The sequence below is a fragment of the Furipterus horrens genome, unplaced genomic scaffold, assembly GCF_987537825.1.
Source record: "Furipterus horrens unplaced genomic scaffold, mFurHor1.1.pri manual_scaffold_1, whole genome shotgun sequence".
Taxonomy (NCBI): Eukaryota; Metazoa; Chordata; class Mammalia; order Chiroptera; family Furipteridae; genus Furipterus; species Furipterus horrens.
Window position 1 is genome coordinate 155829977 of NW_028327171.1, and position 15636 is coordinate 155845612.

General features: G+C 36.7%; 1 protein-coding gene across 1 annotated transcript in view; it reads right to left on the reverse strand.

Annotated features, from left to right (window-relative positions):
- The window catches only part of LY75 (lymphocyte antigen 75), a 91004-nt gene that overhangs the window by 5364 nt on the left and 70004 nt on the right, over positions 1-15636 (reverse strand). Inside the window, exons 26-32 of the mRNA XM_090280193.1 lie at positions 13670-13835; positions 11579-11746; positions 9952-10068; positions 9212-9406; positions 6357-6583; positions 4972-5140; positions 3256-3399 (exon numbers count right to left, since the gene is read on the reverse strand). Of these exons, the coding sequence (XP_090136319.1) occupies positions 3256-3399; positions 4972-5140; positions 6357-6583; positions 9212-9406; positions 9952-10068; positions 11579-11746; positions 13670-13835 (1186 nt within the window). The remainder of the gene's footprint in view (positions 1-3255; positions 3400-4971; positions 5141-6356; positions 6584-9211; positions 9407-9951; positions 10069-11578; positions 11747-13669; positions 13836-15636) is intronic.

The following is a 15636-nucleotide window of genomic DNA, read 5'->3' on the forward strand; positions in this document are numbered from 1 at the left end:
TTTTGTTTTAATCTTGGAACTGTCCAGCCAGTGAGACTTTCACGTATGAACAGCTCACCGTAAGAAGTGGGATATGTGATGACAGAAAGATGTGTTTCTCTAGAGATTTTTAGCACTGCCTCTTCAGCAATAATTTCTGCATAAATTTACTCCTCTTAAAGTAAAAATTAAGTCAAATAGGTATGGTATATTGGGGAGCATTAGCCTTTCATTTAATATTATTTAATAAATATGTACATTTGGTCATGCACATTGTAAGTTCCTAAATATAGTATGGAATTGAAAGAGTGAATATTCTTGAAGTTGGATAGGTTGCCCTTAACCCATAGAGAACATAGTGTTATCCCCAACATCAGGCAAGAGATAGAAATAAAATAATAACTAGACTTGGACATCAATCCTAAATGGAATCAAATAGTCTTCAAAAGCAACAAGCCTAGCCATATTCAAACTTTTGTGGTAGGGCGCATTAAGAAGGGCAAGGGAAAGCCTTTACTCCTTTATAGGTCACCACAGTATGCAGGTACTTTATATGTTACTTTGTTTAATATTATGTAATCCTATAGAGGAAGGTATTATTACTATTTTACAGAAGAGGAAACTAAGGCTCAAGGGGAATAAGTAAATTGGTTAGGTTTACACAGCTAGCCAATTATAGAATTAGAAAGTCAATCTTAATGTTTCTAATAATAAGAGTAGTTTTAAATGCTCACTATGTACAGGGCACTGTTCTACTTATTCATTTGCAAACATCTCATTTCATTTATCACTACAACAACCCAATCTTTACCCAAACTTTGAAGTAAGAACTGTAGATCACCCTTCAACAACGGGTTTGAACTGTGAGGGTCCATTTATACACGGATTTATTTTTTCAATAAATATACAGTCAGCCCTCTGTAACTTTGGGTTTTGCATCCTCAGATTCAACCAACCTTGGATAAAAACCAGTATTTTCTACCTGCCATTGGGAATCCTCTGATATGGAGGGCCAACTGTATTCATTGATCCTTGCCATTTATATAAGGGACTTGGGCATCTGCAGATTTTGGTATCTGCTGGGGGGTGGGTGGGTGGGGGTGATCCTAAAACCAATCCCTGTAGATACTGAAGAACGGATGTAAATTCTGGGGGAGTCAGAAGTAATACATAGATTTTCCACTGCATGGGGGCCAGTGCCCTTAACCCACTCATTGTTTAAGGGTCAACTATATTTTTATTCCCACTGTTTTCAGGTGAGAAAAGAGAAACAATTATATAACTTCCATAATATCACTTAACTAGTAAGTGTAGGAGTTGGGATTTGAAACCAGACCTGTCTGCCTCCAAGGCTTTAGTGTTTAACACCCCACAGTACAATGACAGTAAATCTTTTTATTTTGTAAACCTTTCTATTTTCTCCTTTAGGAGCAAGAGGCTTCTGACTTCCAGAACATATATATAGCTCACAGTAGTTCCCATCATATGTGTGTGTCTATGTATGTATGTATGTATGTATCTATCTTTATCTGTTATACATGTATGTGTGTGTATATACAAGGTCTGTACAGAAGGTATACAGCCATTTAATATGAAAAATAGAGACATATTTTGAAGAAGATACAAGAAACATTGTACGTAGGACAATGAAGCCTCAGTCCCCTTCAAAGTAGGCACCTTGGGACCTCACACAGTTCTCCCAATGACGATTAGCTGCCCCATCGTATTTTCCTGAATCTCACTGATGGTCTGAAATCTCTTCCCTTTCCAAGGTGATTTTAGTTTTGGGAAAAGCCAGAGGTCACAGGGTGCCAAATCTGGGCTGTAGGGGGAGCTGAGTCGCCTGGGCAATTTGATATTTTGCAAAAAAACTTTGCACAAGACAGGATGCATGAGTGGGTGCATTGTCATGATGAAGCTGCCAATCACCAGTTGCGCATAGCTGCAGCCTTTTGAATCATGTGAATAGTTTCTATGGAGGAATGTTCAACCTTAGCACAAAATTTGATGCCGGTTCATTGCTCTGCTTGTTCAACCATTTTGAATGCGAGGCCACACAGTACACATGCTCACTCAATGGCATCTACCGCCCTGCTGACTAGTACAGTGAAGTCATCATTGTTCATGCATGTACATTCCAGTCCACTTTCCATGGTTGCTAGGTTACACTGATGTCTGTCAAACTTTCTCATTATATTAACAATGGCTGGACTTTTTCTGGACAGACCTTGCATATCTGTGTTATACATGTAGAACACAGAACAGTTCCCACACAAAAGTTCCTATGATGTAGTTAAGCAGTAGCAAGATTTTAAAATCTATCCAGTGTCTCCACAACAACAAAATAAATGAGATAAATTCTATCTGCCTAGCTAAATTGTTACCTACTTAAGGATACAGGTCTCCTAGAAGTCATTTCACAGTTTGCCAACTGGCTAAATTTATCATGGGAAAGAGGCAATCATTGCTGCTCTCTCTAAAATATTTAGTTATATCTGAAGATGAACAGTACTGTTCCTTAAAGTATTCAGGTGATGTAAGCCATTGTTATTGTAGAATGGATGAACAACCCATGTTTCTTTGTTTGTGACCATGGTCAGGCTAAGCTTATTTATTAATAACTAAGTAATGGAAAAACCTACAATTCTGTGTTTACTACTTAACCAACTTTACAAAAAAATTACCTCTTGATCCATTCATTTAAGCATATCTAGCTATATTTAAAACTGCGCCCATTGGTCAGTATTTTAACATAATAATTCACTTAGCAATTTTTCATCCTACTTCCACCCACTCACTTTTATTTTCCTTATACTTATTCTTAGATTGATTATTTTTAATGGCTATACCAATACTCCACTGATGTCATATATCATAAAATACTGAATCACTTCACCACCACTGGATAATTAGGTTATAAGGCTTTTTTAAATAGTGAAATCCCTAGGTCAGCCATGGGATCGCCAGGGTGAACGACTGACACTCTACATTGTAGTATCAAATGCATTTGCGACTTCAGGTACAATATTTTTAACTTATGGTGGATTTATCGGGGCATAATCCCATTGTAAATAGAGAAGTATCAGCATAAGAATGTAGTAACTTTTACCAGACAGGAACATTCTAACCCTAATTTATATATTTCCAACAACTGCTATTAAATCCACAATACTCTAAAATATATAAATATATATAACTATCATTTCAAATTATTCCCTAAAAAAACTCCAAAGATTAAATTATTGAGTCAAAGAAAATCAATGAATTTTAACTCACCAAGTGCTGAACAAAACCGTTTGGCTTCTGAGAAACTGTGCAATGCCTGGTCAGATGCATAACAGTCGTCCCTGTACTGGATCCACCGTGATCCATTGGCTGCTGGGCATCTCGAGGAGTATGTGTGAGAAGATACTTCTTTAGCTATAAAAATGTGAGACAAGTGTAAAAATACACTGAAAAAAAGGACTTGCTTTAAAAATTTCATTAAATGTTCCTATTTGAAACTGGTTCTTGAAGGTAAGAAGCATTCTGGTTAGCTTTTTGGACAATTTTTTAAAAAGATTTTGTTTATTTATTTTTAGAGAGAGGGGAAGGTAGGGAGAAAGAGGAGAGAAACATCAATGTGAGAGAGAAACATCGATCAGTTGCCTCTCATATGTGCCCCGACCAGGGACTGAATCTGCAACCCAGGCATGCGTCCTGACTAGGAATTGAACCCGTGACTTCACAATTTATGGGATGACACTCCAACCAAGTAAGCCACACTGGCCAGGGCTCTAATTGTTTTGTTTTTTTAAGATTATATTTATTTTCTGCACCTAACAACTGAGATGTCAGTTCTTGATTGTGCCTTTATTCCTCAATCTTTATATCATTCTCCCTTTCTTGCATTCATTTGTTTCTCTAGATAAGGTTTTTATGTTTTCCTCTGCCTGAATCTGTTCAGTTCCAAATGTCACATATTCTCTTGAGGATTCTTTGGAGCAGATAATACGGCAAGCACTGAGAACCAGGAGCTTCAAAGACCAGCACCCTGCCATGCCTTGGCCTGCCCAGCATGCCTCTGCAGCTTCCGCGTGGTCTAGGTTCTTGTGCTCTTCCTCTAGTTCACACGTTCACGCTCTACCCATCAGAAATGAACCCAAGTCCAGCCCCTGATGGAAGGGGCCCTTCCCTCAGATATTAAGGCTCATATAGGTTTGGAAAAATGCTTATTACACAAAGTACGACATACTTCTTTACTATAGAAACTGTCACAGCCATCAATATGGTAGAGCACCTGAGGCATTTCCCCATTTACATGCTGTGGAACATTTTTTAAAACAAAGTGTAGTGCCCTCACCGATGGGGCTCAGTTGGTTGAGTGTCGTCCAACAAAGCGAAAGGTCGCAGGTTTGATTCCCTTGTCAGGGCATATGCCTGAGTTACAGGCTGGTCTCTGGTTGGGGCATGTGCAAGAGGCATCCCTCTCTCTTCTCCTCCCCTTATTCTCTCTCTAAAAATTAAAAGAAGAAGATAAAGAAGAAGAAGGAAGAGGAGGAGGAAGAGGAGAAGGAAAGAAGAAGAAAAGAAAAAGGAGGAGGAGGAGCAGGAGTAGTAATGTGGTGATGACCTGAGGGAAGGGGGCATGGGGGCTGGGAGGAGGTAGACAGAGGGGTGGAAAATGGGGCCATTTGTAATAGTGTCAACAATAATTTTTTTTTTTTAAAGCAGCATTTTAGCCTTTGAAAACACTGCTAAGTGAAATTAAGATTCACAAATTCTATAGTTAAAACTTAACTAGTGACAGAACAACTGAATGTCTTTGAGAACAAATTCCCTGAATGGGTATAATGTATTTATTTCTCTTCTCAAAGTATCAAAATTATATTTATAGGATTTCTGAATAAACCTTATTTAAAATCTATAAAAATACCTTTGAGTACTAAATCAAATGCTTAAAACCAACATCATATTTTAGTAAATACAAGGTTATTTGAAATCAAGTCTTACGTTTTGTAGTTTTATAGCAAATAGCGCCATCCTTAAAAGAGTTACATTTTTCATGTTTCCAAATTCCTTTTGGATCCAAGAGAATACAATTTCCAGCAGATTGTTTATCTTTCCACGGGATGTAGTCAAATGCACTGCCATCAGACCACTCAAAACTTGATTCAGTTCCCTATGTTAAGAATTAGAGATAGCCTGAATCTAGATGTGTGACTTTAAAAAAATGAACACACACACACACAAACAAGAACATATATACTTTAAGAAATATTGGAATGAAGCGTTAATTATTTGTTCACAAATGTTGTAGGTTGGGGTCTATTTGTAAAGCCAGGGATTTACTTTTGATGCATTGATTGGAGACATTTGCTCTGGCACAATTTAAGTAGGATTTTCAATCTAGAGACAGAATTACTACACTCTGTCTCCAGATTTATTCTGTTTAAGGACGAGTTTATATAACACTTGAAATTAAATGACATGCAAATGGCTTCCACTTGTCACAATTACAGATTTCCAATTCCAATATTGATATTATTCTACATATTGTTTTTCTATGCATTAGAGTTTTGTGGTTTGTATCTCTGACTATATTTATAATTTTTAAAATATTACAGAGGCCAGCAATCAGCAGGGGGCTGGAAGAGGAAAATACTTCCCAAGAAACTCTTTTTTACTTGATTCTATAATCCTATTTAGCCATCCTTTATTTTACTTTCCCTACTTTGTTCTAAAGATTATTTAAATTAGGCCTTCAATTCTAATCTCAATAGGGTCTATTTTTTGTATACTAGACATTATTATAGGTATATGAAAATACTAATTAATAGGACTCAGATAGTGGCACAAAAGATCTGTTTACCTGCAGATTACTCTCAAGTAGTGCTAATTTCTAGGGGAAAAGGTGAAAGAAAATATACATTTACTAGTCCTAATTTCAAGAATTTTACTTGGCACCTTATATCAATTTTTGTGTTAATTTTCACTATAATATTAGATTTAAGGAAAGTATCACTCCAAAATTTTATAGATGAGGAAATAAACTTGCATACGTCAAATAACTTGCCCATGGTCGCCCAACACGTAAATGGAAGCTCCGCCGCTCTTTCTGGAACTCAGGTTTGTCTGATTCTGTGCTAGTCTCTTTTCACTAGCTTTTCAATTGGTATCCCCAAAACAGATTACAGAGGTGTTGATGAGTCAGTAATCTATTGGGCCCCAGCAGTGTTCAGGGCAGTGTAGTCCTGGCCATTTGCTGCAGTGCATTCTACAAATACAATTTTCTACTTGTTCTATGTAATGAGAAGACTGAGCCCCAGGACTTAATCTGATGTTATACTTTGAATTAATATTTTGTGCTCAAATTTAGAATATACAATGATACTCACATCATGACTTGAGAGCCCAACCCACAAAGGAAATCCATCCCGTTTTACGATATCTTCCAAGAAGAGCTGGCCATTTTGGTCATGAACACTTGCCAAATAACCTCCACTTTGAGAACACAGGTTTATTGCTTCATACCATGTTACTGTTTTTTGAATAACACTGTAAATACCATCTTCATATGGAATAAACTGTGGCAGAGTAGTATTATATTCTTCCTTGTAGTCAACTATAATATTTAAACAAAAAGTGTTAGTAATTAAATTTAAATTATTTAAAATATATATTTTGGGTAAGACTGGCCATACGATCACTTCAAAGGTTCAATAAAATTGGGTTTCTTACTAAGAAGTGAGGTCAACTGCATACTTTATTTTTCTTATTGCCATGGCACGTTTAACAGGCTCTTAAATATTACAGTGGTCTGGTTGATTAAAAAAGAGGTATAAACATCGTCTTTCATTTAAGGAGCTCACATATTACTTGTGGACAGAAAACAACAACCCTGAAATGTGGGAAAAATAACTACCCCCTGGAATATGTGCACCTGACTAGAGAAGGAGAGGTTTCCTCTGAATTAAGGAAGTCAGAAAGCCTGCCTGAAGAATTAGGTATCCAGAGGCAAGGTTAGGTAAAATTAGGATTAAAAAGAAATAAGATCACCAGAAAGTAAGCTAAAAACAAGCAAACAAATAACAACAAAACCACAATGTGAGGATATTCCAAGAGGACACAGAAGCCAAGTGAAAGAGCTCCCAACCTGAGCAAAGTTTAAACAATGTAGTATATCACACTATATTCCAAGTATGAAATAAATAACCATGAGCCCATATGGATATAAATAAATGACTGAATAATTTTTTTCAATTACAGTTTACATTCAATATTATTTTGAATTAGTTTTAGGGGTACAGCATATTGGTTAGACAATCATATACTTTCCAAAATGTTTCCTCCAATATTTCCAGTACCCACCTGGCACCATACATAGTTACTACAATGTTATTGACTATATTTCCCATGACTGTTCTGTAACTACCAATCTATACTTCTCATTTCCTGCACCATTTTCACCCAGGTCGCCAATTCCCCTTCCCTCCCTCCGGCAACCATCAGTCTGTTCTCTGCATCTATGAGTCTGTTTCTGTTTTGTTTGTTTATAAATTGTTCTTTCAACTCCACATACAAGTAAAGACATATCATATTTTTCCTCTTCTGACTGAATTATTAAATGACTCAATAAATTTTAAAACAGGGAGATTAAACAAACCTCCTGGGTGGTAGAATTCCAAGTATTCCAAATAATTTATACAGATACTTCAGGAAGGTGGACAACAACTGTCCACTGTGTAAGTGTGGACTGAGTACAGTGACTTCCTTACAAAATGTGGTATGAAAAGGGGAAAAAAGAGAGACTTTGCAGTGAAAAAACCTGACAACTGTTACCTAGAGCCCAGTGATCAAGGTCTACATCAATGGCGATAATCATGTTGATAGCATCCTCTTCATAGAATGTGATGAGGATGACACTATTTCTGTGGTGTGTTCCTAAATTCCAAACCAATAACCCCAGTTTAATCATGAGAAAAGAATGTACCAAACTGAGGGACATTCTACAAAATGACCAGTGCTTCTCAAAACTGTCAAGGTCACTTAAAGCAAGAAAAGTCTGAGAAACTGTCACGACCAAGAGGAACTGAAGGAGACCTGAAGACTAAATGTAATATGGTATCTTGAATGGAATCCCAATCAGAAAAATGACATTATGTAAAAACTAAGAGAATCAGAATAATGTATGGACTTAGTTAATAATAACTTATCAATATTGGTTTATCAGTTGTGTCAAATGTGCTATACTAATGTAAGATGTCAACAATAGGGAAGACTGGTTATGGTAATATATAGGAATTCTATGCATCCTCTTGGCAACATTTCTGAAAATCTAAAACTATTTTAAAATGAAAAGTTTATTAAAGTTATAAAAAAATAGAGAGAAGGTGAAAGACTTCTTGGCAGGAAAAAAAACATAAATAAAGGTACAGATGAGGATGGGCATACACTGTCAATGGGAAAATAAGGGATCAACCTGGCAGCAAATATCTTCGCTGAGCCAAGAATGGAAGAAAAACGGGGGCTGGGAGAAAGCCTAGAATTTTAGAATAGAAAGTGGTTTCTAAAGAGCCTCAAAAGCTCATATGCCCTCAAAGTCATTGATAACAGAAAATCCCTAGAAATTGTTGATGAAAATGATGCTTCAGGAAGTTATCTGCAGCACCATGAAGGGAGATCAGTTTAGATACGACTGCAAGAGGCTCCATGTTAGCAGAGGGCTTACCGTAGCATGGCCATAAAATTTAACTGTTTTTAAGCTGTGAAAAATTTAAAACTGACATGCATTTAAAAATAGATTTTTTAAAAGGAATTAGGGAAGTTTGGGATGCTCATTTGTAGCCTGGAATGTCAAAACTCTATCTAAACACACTTCCTTATTTATAAAAATTGTATCCATCCTTCAAGTCATAGCCAAGTTTTACCTGCTCCATGAATTCCTTGTTTTCATTGATCTATTTTGACTTCCTGAATAAGCTAAGAACACTCTACATAAAACAGTGATAAAGAATGTAATGCTGTCTCCCTGGCTACATTTTACGCGTTGCGATCAAGACCATACACCAGGGATGGTGTCTTTTCCTTCTTCTGTAATCTCTGTAGCACCTCTCATAGGACTGAATTCAAGGGAAGCACCCAGAAAATACAATTGCAATATTTCCACTAGTGGAAATCTTATATTCTTATAAGAGAAGAGAATCTTATATTCTCTTTCCCTGGAGTGGAAAGTCTATATTAGCATACTTACCCATTTCAATTTTACAAGCAAGAATGCTGTGCTGCTGAAAGTCAAGTATTTCTTTAATAGCATTAAAGGTTTGAATATCCCAGAAGCCATCAGTACTCAAACCAGCAAAGAATTGGCCATTTTTGATAGCTGGTCTTCCTGCTCTCCAGTGCGTATATGACAGCATGGTCTTATCAGACCACATAAGAGAATTATCTAGAGAAGAAACATTTTTTTCTATGCTTAGAGATTAAATCAATACGTGAATTACAGTTTTGAGGTTAATACTTCAATGTCAACTTTTCTTTCTTCTTTTTCTATTTCCTAAAAGATTGTAAACTACATGTATTGCTCTAGAATAATAATTTTTTTCATGCTATTTTTAATTTGGGAAGTAAAAATTAAAAACATCAGTACAAGTATAATTCTGTTGTCACTCATCCTACATACATAGTACAGCTACAAAGTAAATATTGGAGATTTATATGGGGTGTGATCGTTTTTAGTTAGTCTTGAACTGCTAGGAGGGAGAATAGACAAAGAAAATTATTTTCTGCCATTTAACTCTAAGCTTCATGGTAAAGACATTTTAATAGCAGAACAGAGACACAAAAACTGTCTTGGTATTTGTATGCTATTTTAAGTGTATAATTATAATCTTGTATATTAACACATATACTTTGAAGAACTATACTTTTATAGCTTGATATACAAGTAGTTTACAATAAAGTATGAATATAAATAGAGAAAATCATACTTACTTTCATAAATTATGCCTAACATGACCCATGATGCCATATAATTAAGGTGCAAAAGTTGCTCAAGAACAAAGTTATTCTCTTTTTCATCTCGAATACTCAGCATATATGATTTTGGATCTGTTAAATAAAAAATAGTCAATAATTTTTACAATTATTTATCTAGACCACTTCATTTTGTTTGACTTAGAAAATTTTATTTCCCAGTTGAATATACTCCTGAAGTTAAACAACAGCAAAAAATAAGAGAGACATGTCAGTTAAAACTGTCTCATTGTACTAAAATGAACAGTTTAAGATGTCTTTAAACATTTTGATGTTAAATTGGGTCTTACAGGATAGTGACAAGCTAGTAGCTGAGTAGAGAATTTAAAACTAATTCACTTCATTTTTCTCCATAGGTCTTATTTTGAGGTGGTACAAATCCACCTACATTAATGATACATTGTCAGATTATAATAAATAAAGTTCTTGGATGGGCTATAAGACAGATCTTCCTTTTTCTTAGCTATCACTCTTATATGAGGGTTAAAGAAGTTTGATATTTCCAACAGTGTATTTCTTGGTTAATTAGTAGGGGTTACTCAGGAAAGAGCTACATGGATAAAAACTTTGTAAACATCAGATAAACAAATCACTAGCTCATTTATGCCAGAATTTCTTAAAGTACATGCAAATGCACATTTGATCATCTCTTAACAGAAAGCCATGGTGTGTAGTGTTACCTAATCTGGTTCTTTTTCTAAGGATCCCTTTTTTTTTTGTAGAACTTCCACTTTGGGGGATAATGGCTTGATATTTTCCATAGGAGCTCCACAAAATTCATAGGTTCACTGTTTAGAAATTACAAATCTTCAGTGGATCTCACAGGAAATATCTGAAGAGTCTTCAAAGTATGAAATGTGTTTTTTTTTTTAAAGCAGACTGCTTCTTTGTGGCTTATCTGAGATTTTCAACATTCAAATTAACTTTTTTTGAGTCCCTGTTCACTTTATTCAAATATTTTTTGTGTGTGTGAAATTGAGAACTGAGGATGAATTAAAGAAAGTCTCATATATTACATTTTAAAATAAATTATTTGAATAAAAAATAAGGCTCAGTAGGAGAGGCAGAGATTGTGGGACTCATCCCAGCAAACAAAGACCCCAAGGCAGTCCTGCAAATGAAGGAAGATGGCAAATCCATTTCTTAAAGAAGTGTTCTCAGGAGGTACCCTGACTGGGAATCGAACCCACAACTTTGGTGTATGAGGATGATGCTCTAACCAACTGAACTACTTGGCCAGGACCAAATTAATTTATTTTCATTTTGCCAACAGCTTGATTTAACATCCAGTTCTCTGCTATCTAGTGTCATTTCTTTTCCTTGTTAAGTATTCTAGAACCCATTTTGTTTACACATGCAAAGACAGACTAGGTCTCTAATATATGGGTAAAAAAAGAGGTAACTCCTACACCTTCCATTTTACCTAAACACAAATTTTAATACTTTGTTGTTGATAATGTATAAATTAGGAGGTATTATTGAGATCTTGTTACTAGTGCTAATTAGAAATATTTATAACACACCGTGAGATATTTTAAAATGAGCACAATGCAATATATATAGAATGGCCATATAATATACTTACTCAGTTTTTGGCATCTAGAATGAACATCATCTTGTGTTACTGGCATAAATCTATTCTTTGCTATCATGAAATTGTAGCAATAGTTCTGAAATGGTATCCATGGAGTATTTAAAACAGGAGATGGACATCGAACACTGTTAACTGGTTTGACCTCTCTTTCAGTCTCATCTAGAATAAAGAATTAATGGTATAAATAATAATTTCAGATATAAATGTTAAATTTTGTTTATAGTATAGACTTGATTAATAGGAAATAGTCAGTAAACCAAGAAATAATAGCCTGGTGATGCTTGTTCTATTTATGCTCAATGCAATGTGACCTATTAACTGGCTTTCTGTAGGAGAAAAAATTATTTTTTAAAAAATTTAAAAATGACTTTATTCATTTATTTTTAGAGAGAGGGGAAGGGAGAGAGAAAGAGAGGGAGAGAAACATTGATGTGAGAGAGAGAAAGATCTATTAGCTGCCTCTTGCATGTTCCCAACCAGGGACCCAGCGTGCAACCCAGGCATGTACTCCGACTGCGAATCCAACCAGCAACCTTTTGGTCTGCAAGATGATGCCCAACCCACTAAATCACACCAGTCAGGGTGGGAAGAAATTATTTAACATAGTTATTTTCTTCCCCCTGCTGTGGAGTGAGTGGAAGAATGTAAAAAATGAGGTGCTATTAAGTTAAATGTAGTTTTTGTCTTCCTGCATCTCTAAACTTTAAATACAAGAGGCCACGTCAGAGAAACTATACAAACACAATAACAGGCACCTAACTATAACTTTCAGAATTCATCTTCAAGTGTCTGGGTATTGATATCTTCTCTAATTTTAAAGAAACATTTTAATGAAATATATTTTTAAAGATTTTATTTCTTTTTAGAGAGAGGAGAGGGAGAAGGAGAGGGAGAGAAACATGGATGTGTGAGGGATACATTGATTGGTTGCCTCTTGCACGCCCTCAACTGGGGACCTGGCCCGCAACCCAGGCATGTGTCCTTACTGGGAATCGAACCGGTGACCTTTTGGTTCACAGACCAGCAGTGAATCCACTGAGCCACACCAGCCAGGGCTAATGAAATATTTGATGTACTAAATAAGTTATTGCTTTAAGCAAAGCAAACAGAGGTAGTTTAAATCTGACATCTGGAAAACCTGATTATGGTTATTGTTTTTCATTTTGTGAAAAGGCCATGCATTCAAGAAGATCCAAATATAGATATACTCTATTCAAAGCCAATCAAACTGCTTTAGTATGTAGTAGAGACCATTCCATGTCTCATGCCACTCACAACCAGTTTCTTTGTGAAGTAGTGTCTTCTTCTTACCCAAACCCACATATGTGGACCCCTGGCAGTTGTAAAACTACCTTCCTCTGACTGAGCTAGAGATTGCATACCTGACTCAAGCTGAGTCCTTTACATTCTAAGAAACTGAAAAGTGGAATTCGGAGACAGTCAATTCACTTCCAGTGATGGCTGTAAGTGAAGGGCGCTGAGCTGCCATATTTCACCGCGTGCAGAGAGAAGCAGAAAGTAGATAAAGAGAGAAGTGCAGATCCACAGACAGAAACAGAAAGGACAGGAGGAAGACAGTACAATTTTCTGGTTCTAATTCCTCATGAGGCTTAGCTCTATGCCCATTTTTGAGAATCTAAAGTTCTTTTTTAGTTTAAGCTAGCTTGAGTTGGATGCTGTTCCTTACAACCAGATGAATCTTAATAGTGACTCACAGAAGAAATTTTAGTTGATGATAAGAATTATAAAAGAATTCCCACAAATATAAGATTTTCTTTAAGAATATAAACAAAAAATATATGCAAAATGGGGCTAATGGGGACTTAAAACTAAAAGGTTAATTACCATTGTCAGCTGACAAAGATAAAACACGTCTAAAATAACAAATTAATAACAAAATACTTAATATATAATAATTCTAGCTGGATACAAATTTTCACAACAAATTTTGTTGTTAAAAGGACATAATTATAATTTCTTTATGATCTCAAAACCAGATTTTACAAAACCACTCCCCTCAAATTCCACTACTTATGAGACTTGATAGCAACTTAAGAAATAAAGTATTTGAATTTAGCATACTTCCTGGATAGTAGCAAATTGCACCCGGTTGATTAGCATCACAATCAGATGTTTTCCAGAATCCATCAGTATCTAAAAACACACAGTCCTCAAGTTGCTCATTAGTTTCAGACCAGCGACTAAACTGAAGATGTTTTCCATCTGACCAACCGAAGTTGAGTTCATCCTATAAGGAGCAGAAATACATTTAAGTGGCAATACTTTATGTTATCACTTTTGTATGGCTTTGGCCCTCGTGGTCAATCTCATGATTTTTAATTTTATTTTATACTTAACACACACTTACATAGCACTTACTACATGCCAAGCACTGTTCTAAATACGCTAATATTTGTCCACATAACAACCACATGAGAGAAGTACTATCATACTCATTTTACAGATGAGGAAAATGAAGGCATATAGTGTGCGCAAAGTCATGCAGATTATGAGCTGCAGTGCTGGGATTCCAATCCAAGCTGTCATACCCTAGCATCCATGGTCTGGATTACTACACTGTGGTGCCTCACACATTATTGGCATTGTTAGTTGTTACAAGACAGAAAGCTAAAATGGAGTAAGGACTACTGTAAGCACTGATAAAGTTAGAGACAGCATGTAGTCATGAAGAGAACATGGGCTTCGGAGCGAAGCACACCAAGTTTCGAATTTTGGTCTGGTCCCTTATTAGTTCTTGACTGTGAGTTTACCTCGCCAACTTTCCATCCCCCCAGCTGTTAATGGATGTGACACCTAACCTCATAGCTGGAACTGATGGCATAACACATGCAAAACACAACTCGGTGACTAGCTGGTACACACAGAAAGCTACGTAATGCTAGCTCCCTTCCTCCTAACCCTCAGACCATGTGGGTGTCCCAGCACTGCTTTCACACTTGTCTGTGGAGACATGCTTCCTTATCACTATGTTCTATTGTGCAGTCTGTGAACATCTGTCGTTACATGCTGATGAGGGCCTGACCACCCACCTACCTGGAGAGAGGCTTTACAGAGTAGGTACAGAAGTCTAGAAGATTGGTTGTGGGGTTCGGTCCTGTCTGAGCTTCCCCGTAATGCTGCCAAGAGCCCCAGGCTTTACACAGTGACTCATGGAGATAAGCTTTCCTGAGGCCTGAGGTAGTTTTGTATCACTGATTTCTTTGGGATATTGGGTAAAGGCCACACTGTCTCCGTAGTGAATCATAAATAGCAAACGTGGTCAAGCCTCAGCACCACCAATGTTTCATTCTGGGCTGTTCTCCACCAGAGGTCCACTTGTAACTTGTGCCTAGTGAATTGCCAGGCCACATGGCTTCAAATGTGGCCCTTTAGCCATGTGATGTTGCCTGTTCTCTGTATTAACCCTGGATTCCGCCCCCTTTGCCACACTCCCAACTAACCCAGGTCCCTGGGCCTCTGCAAATCGTATTCATTGCAGATAAGTCATCCTACACCCTTTATCTCTTTACTGAATACTAAATTTCTTCATTAAGGCTATACATATCTCCTTACTGAATTCTTGAGCTTAATTAAAACCTGTCTTTTCCAAGAGAATGATTTCCTTTCAGCACGCAGAGGGAAGGCTGTTTTTCCATTGTCAAATAGCAGAGGGCTATGAGAATGGGGTAGTAGGTATTTTTACCTCCTTCAGTCATTTCTCTTGAGGTTTATGCCCTTCTTATCACAGCAAACTGCAGCTTCCTTGCCTCTCTGACAGTCACTGAGGATGTGGCCCACTTGCTCCGCCCCGATGTTCACTAGGGGGATGCCCCATGTCTTGCTCCATCCCTGGTCCTATCACTGATTTAGGGCTATGTCATGTGGATGACTCACCCAGTTCCCAAGCTTTCTTGACTTCTGCTTTTATGTACTTGAGACCTACTGCCCCAGTCACACTCATGACTTGCTATATCCCAGAACTGCATACTGCAGACATTGTACATATGCCTCAGTTCAGGCCAGCATTGTTTTCTGCATGACTCTCACTA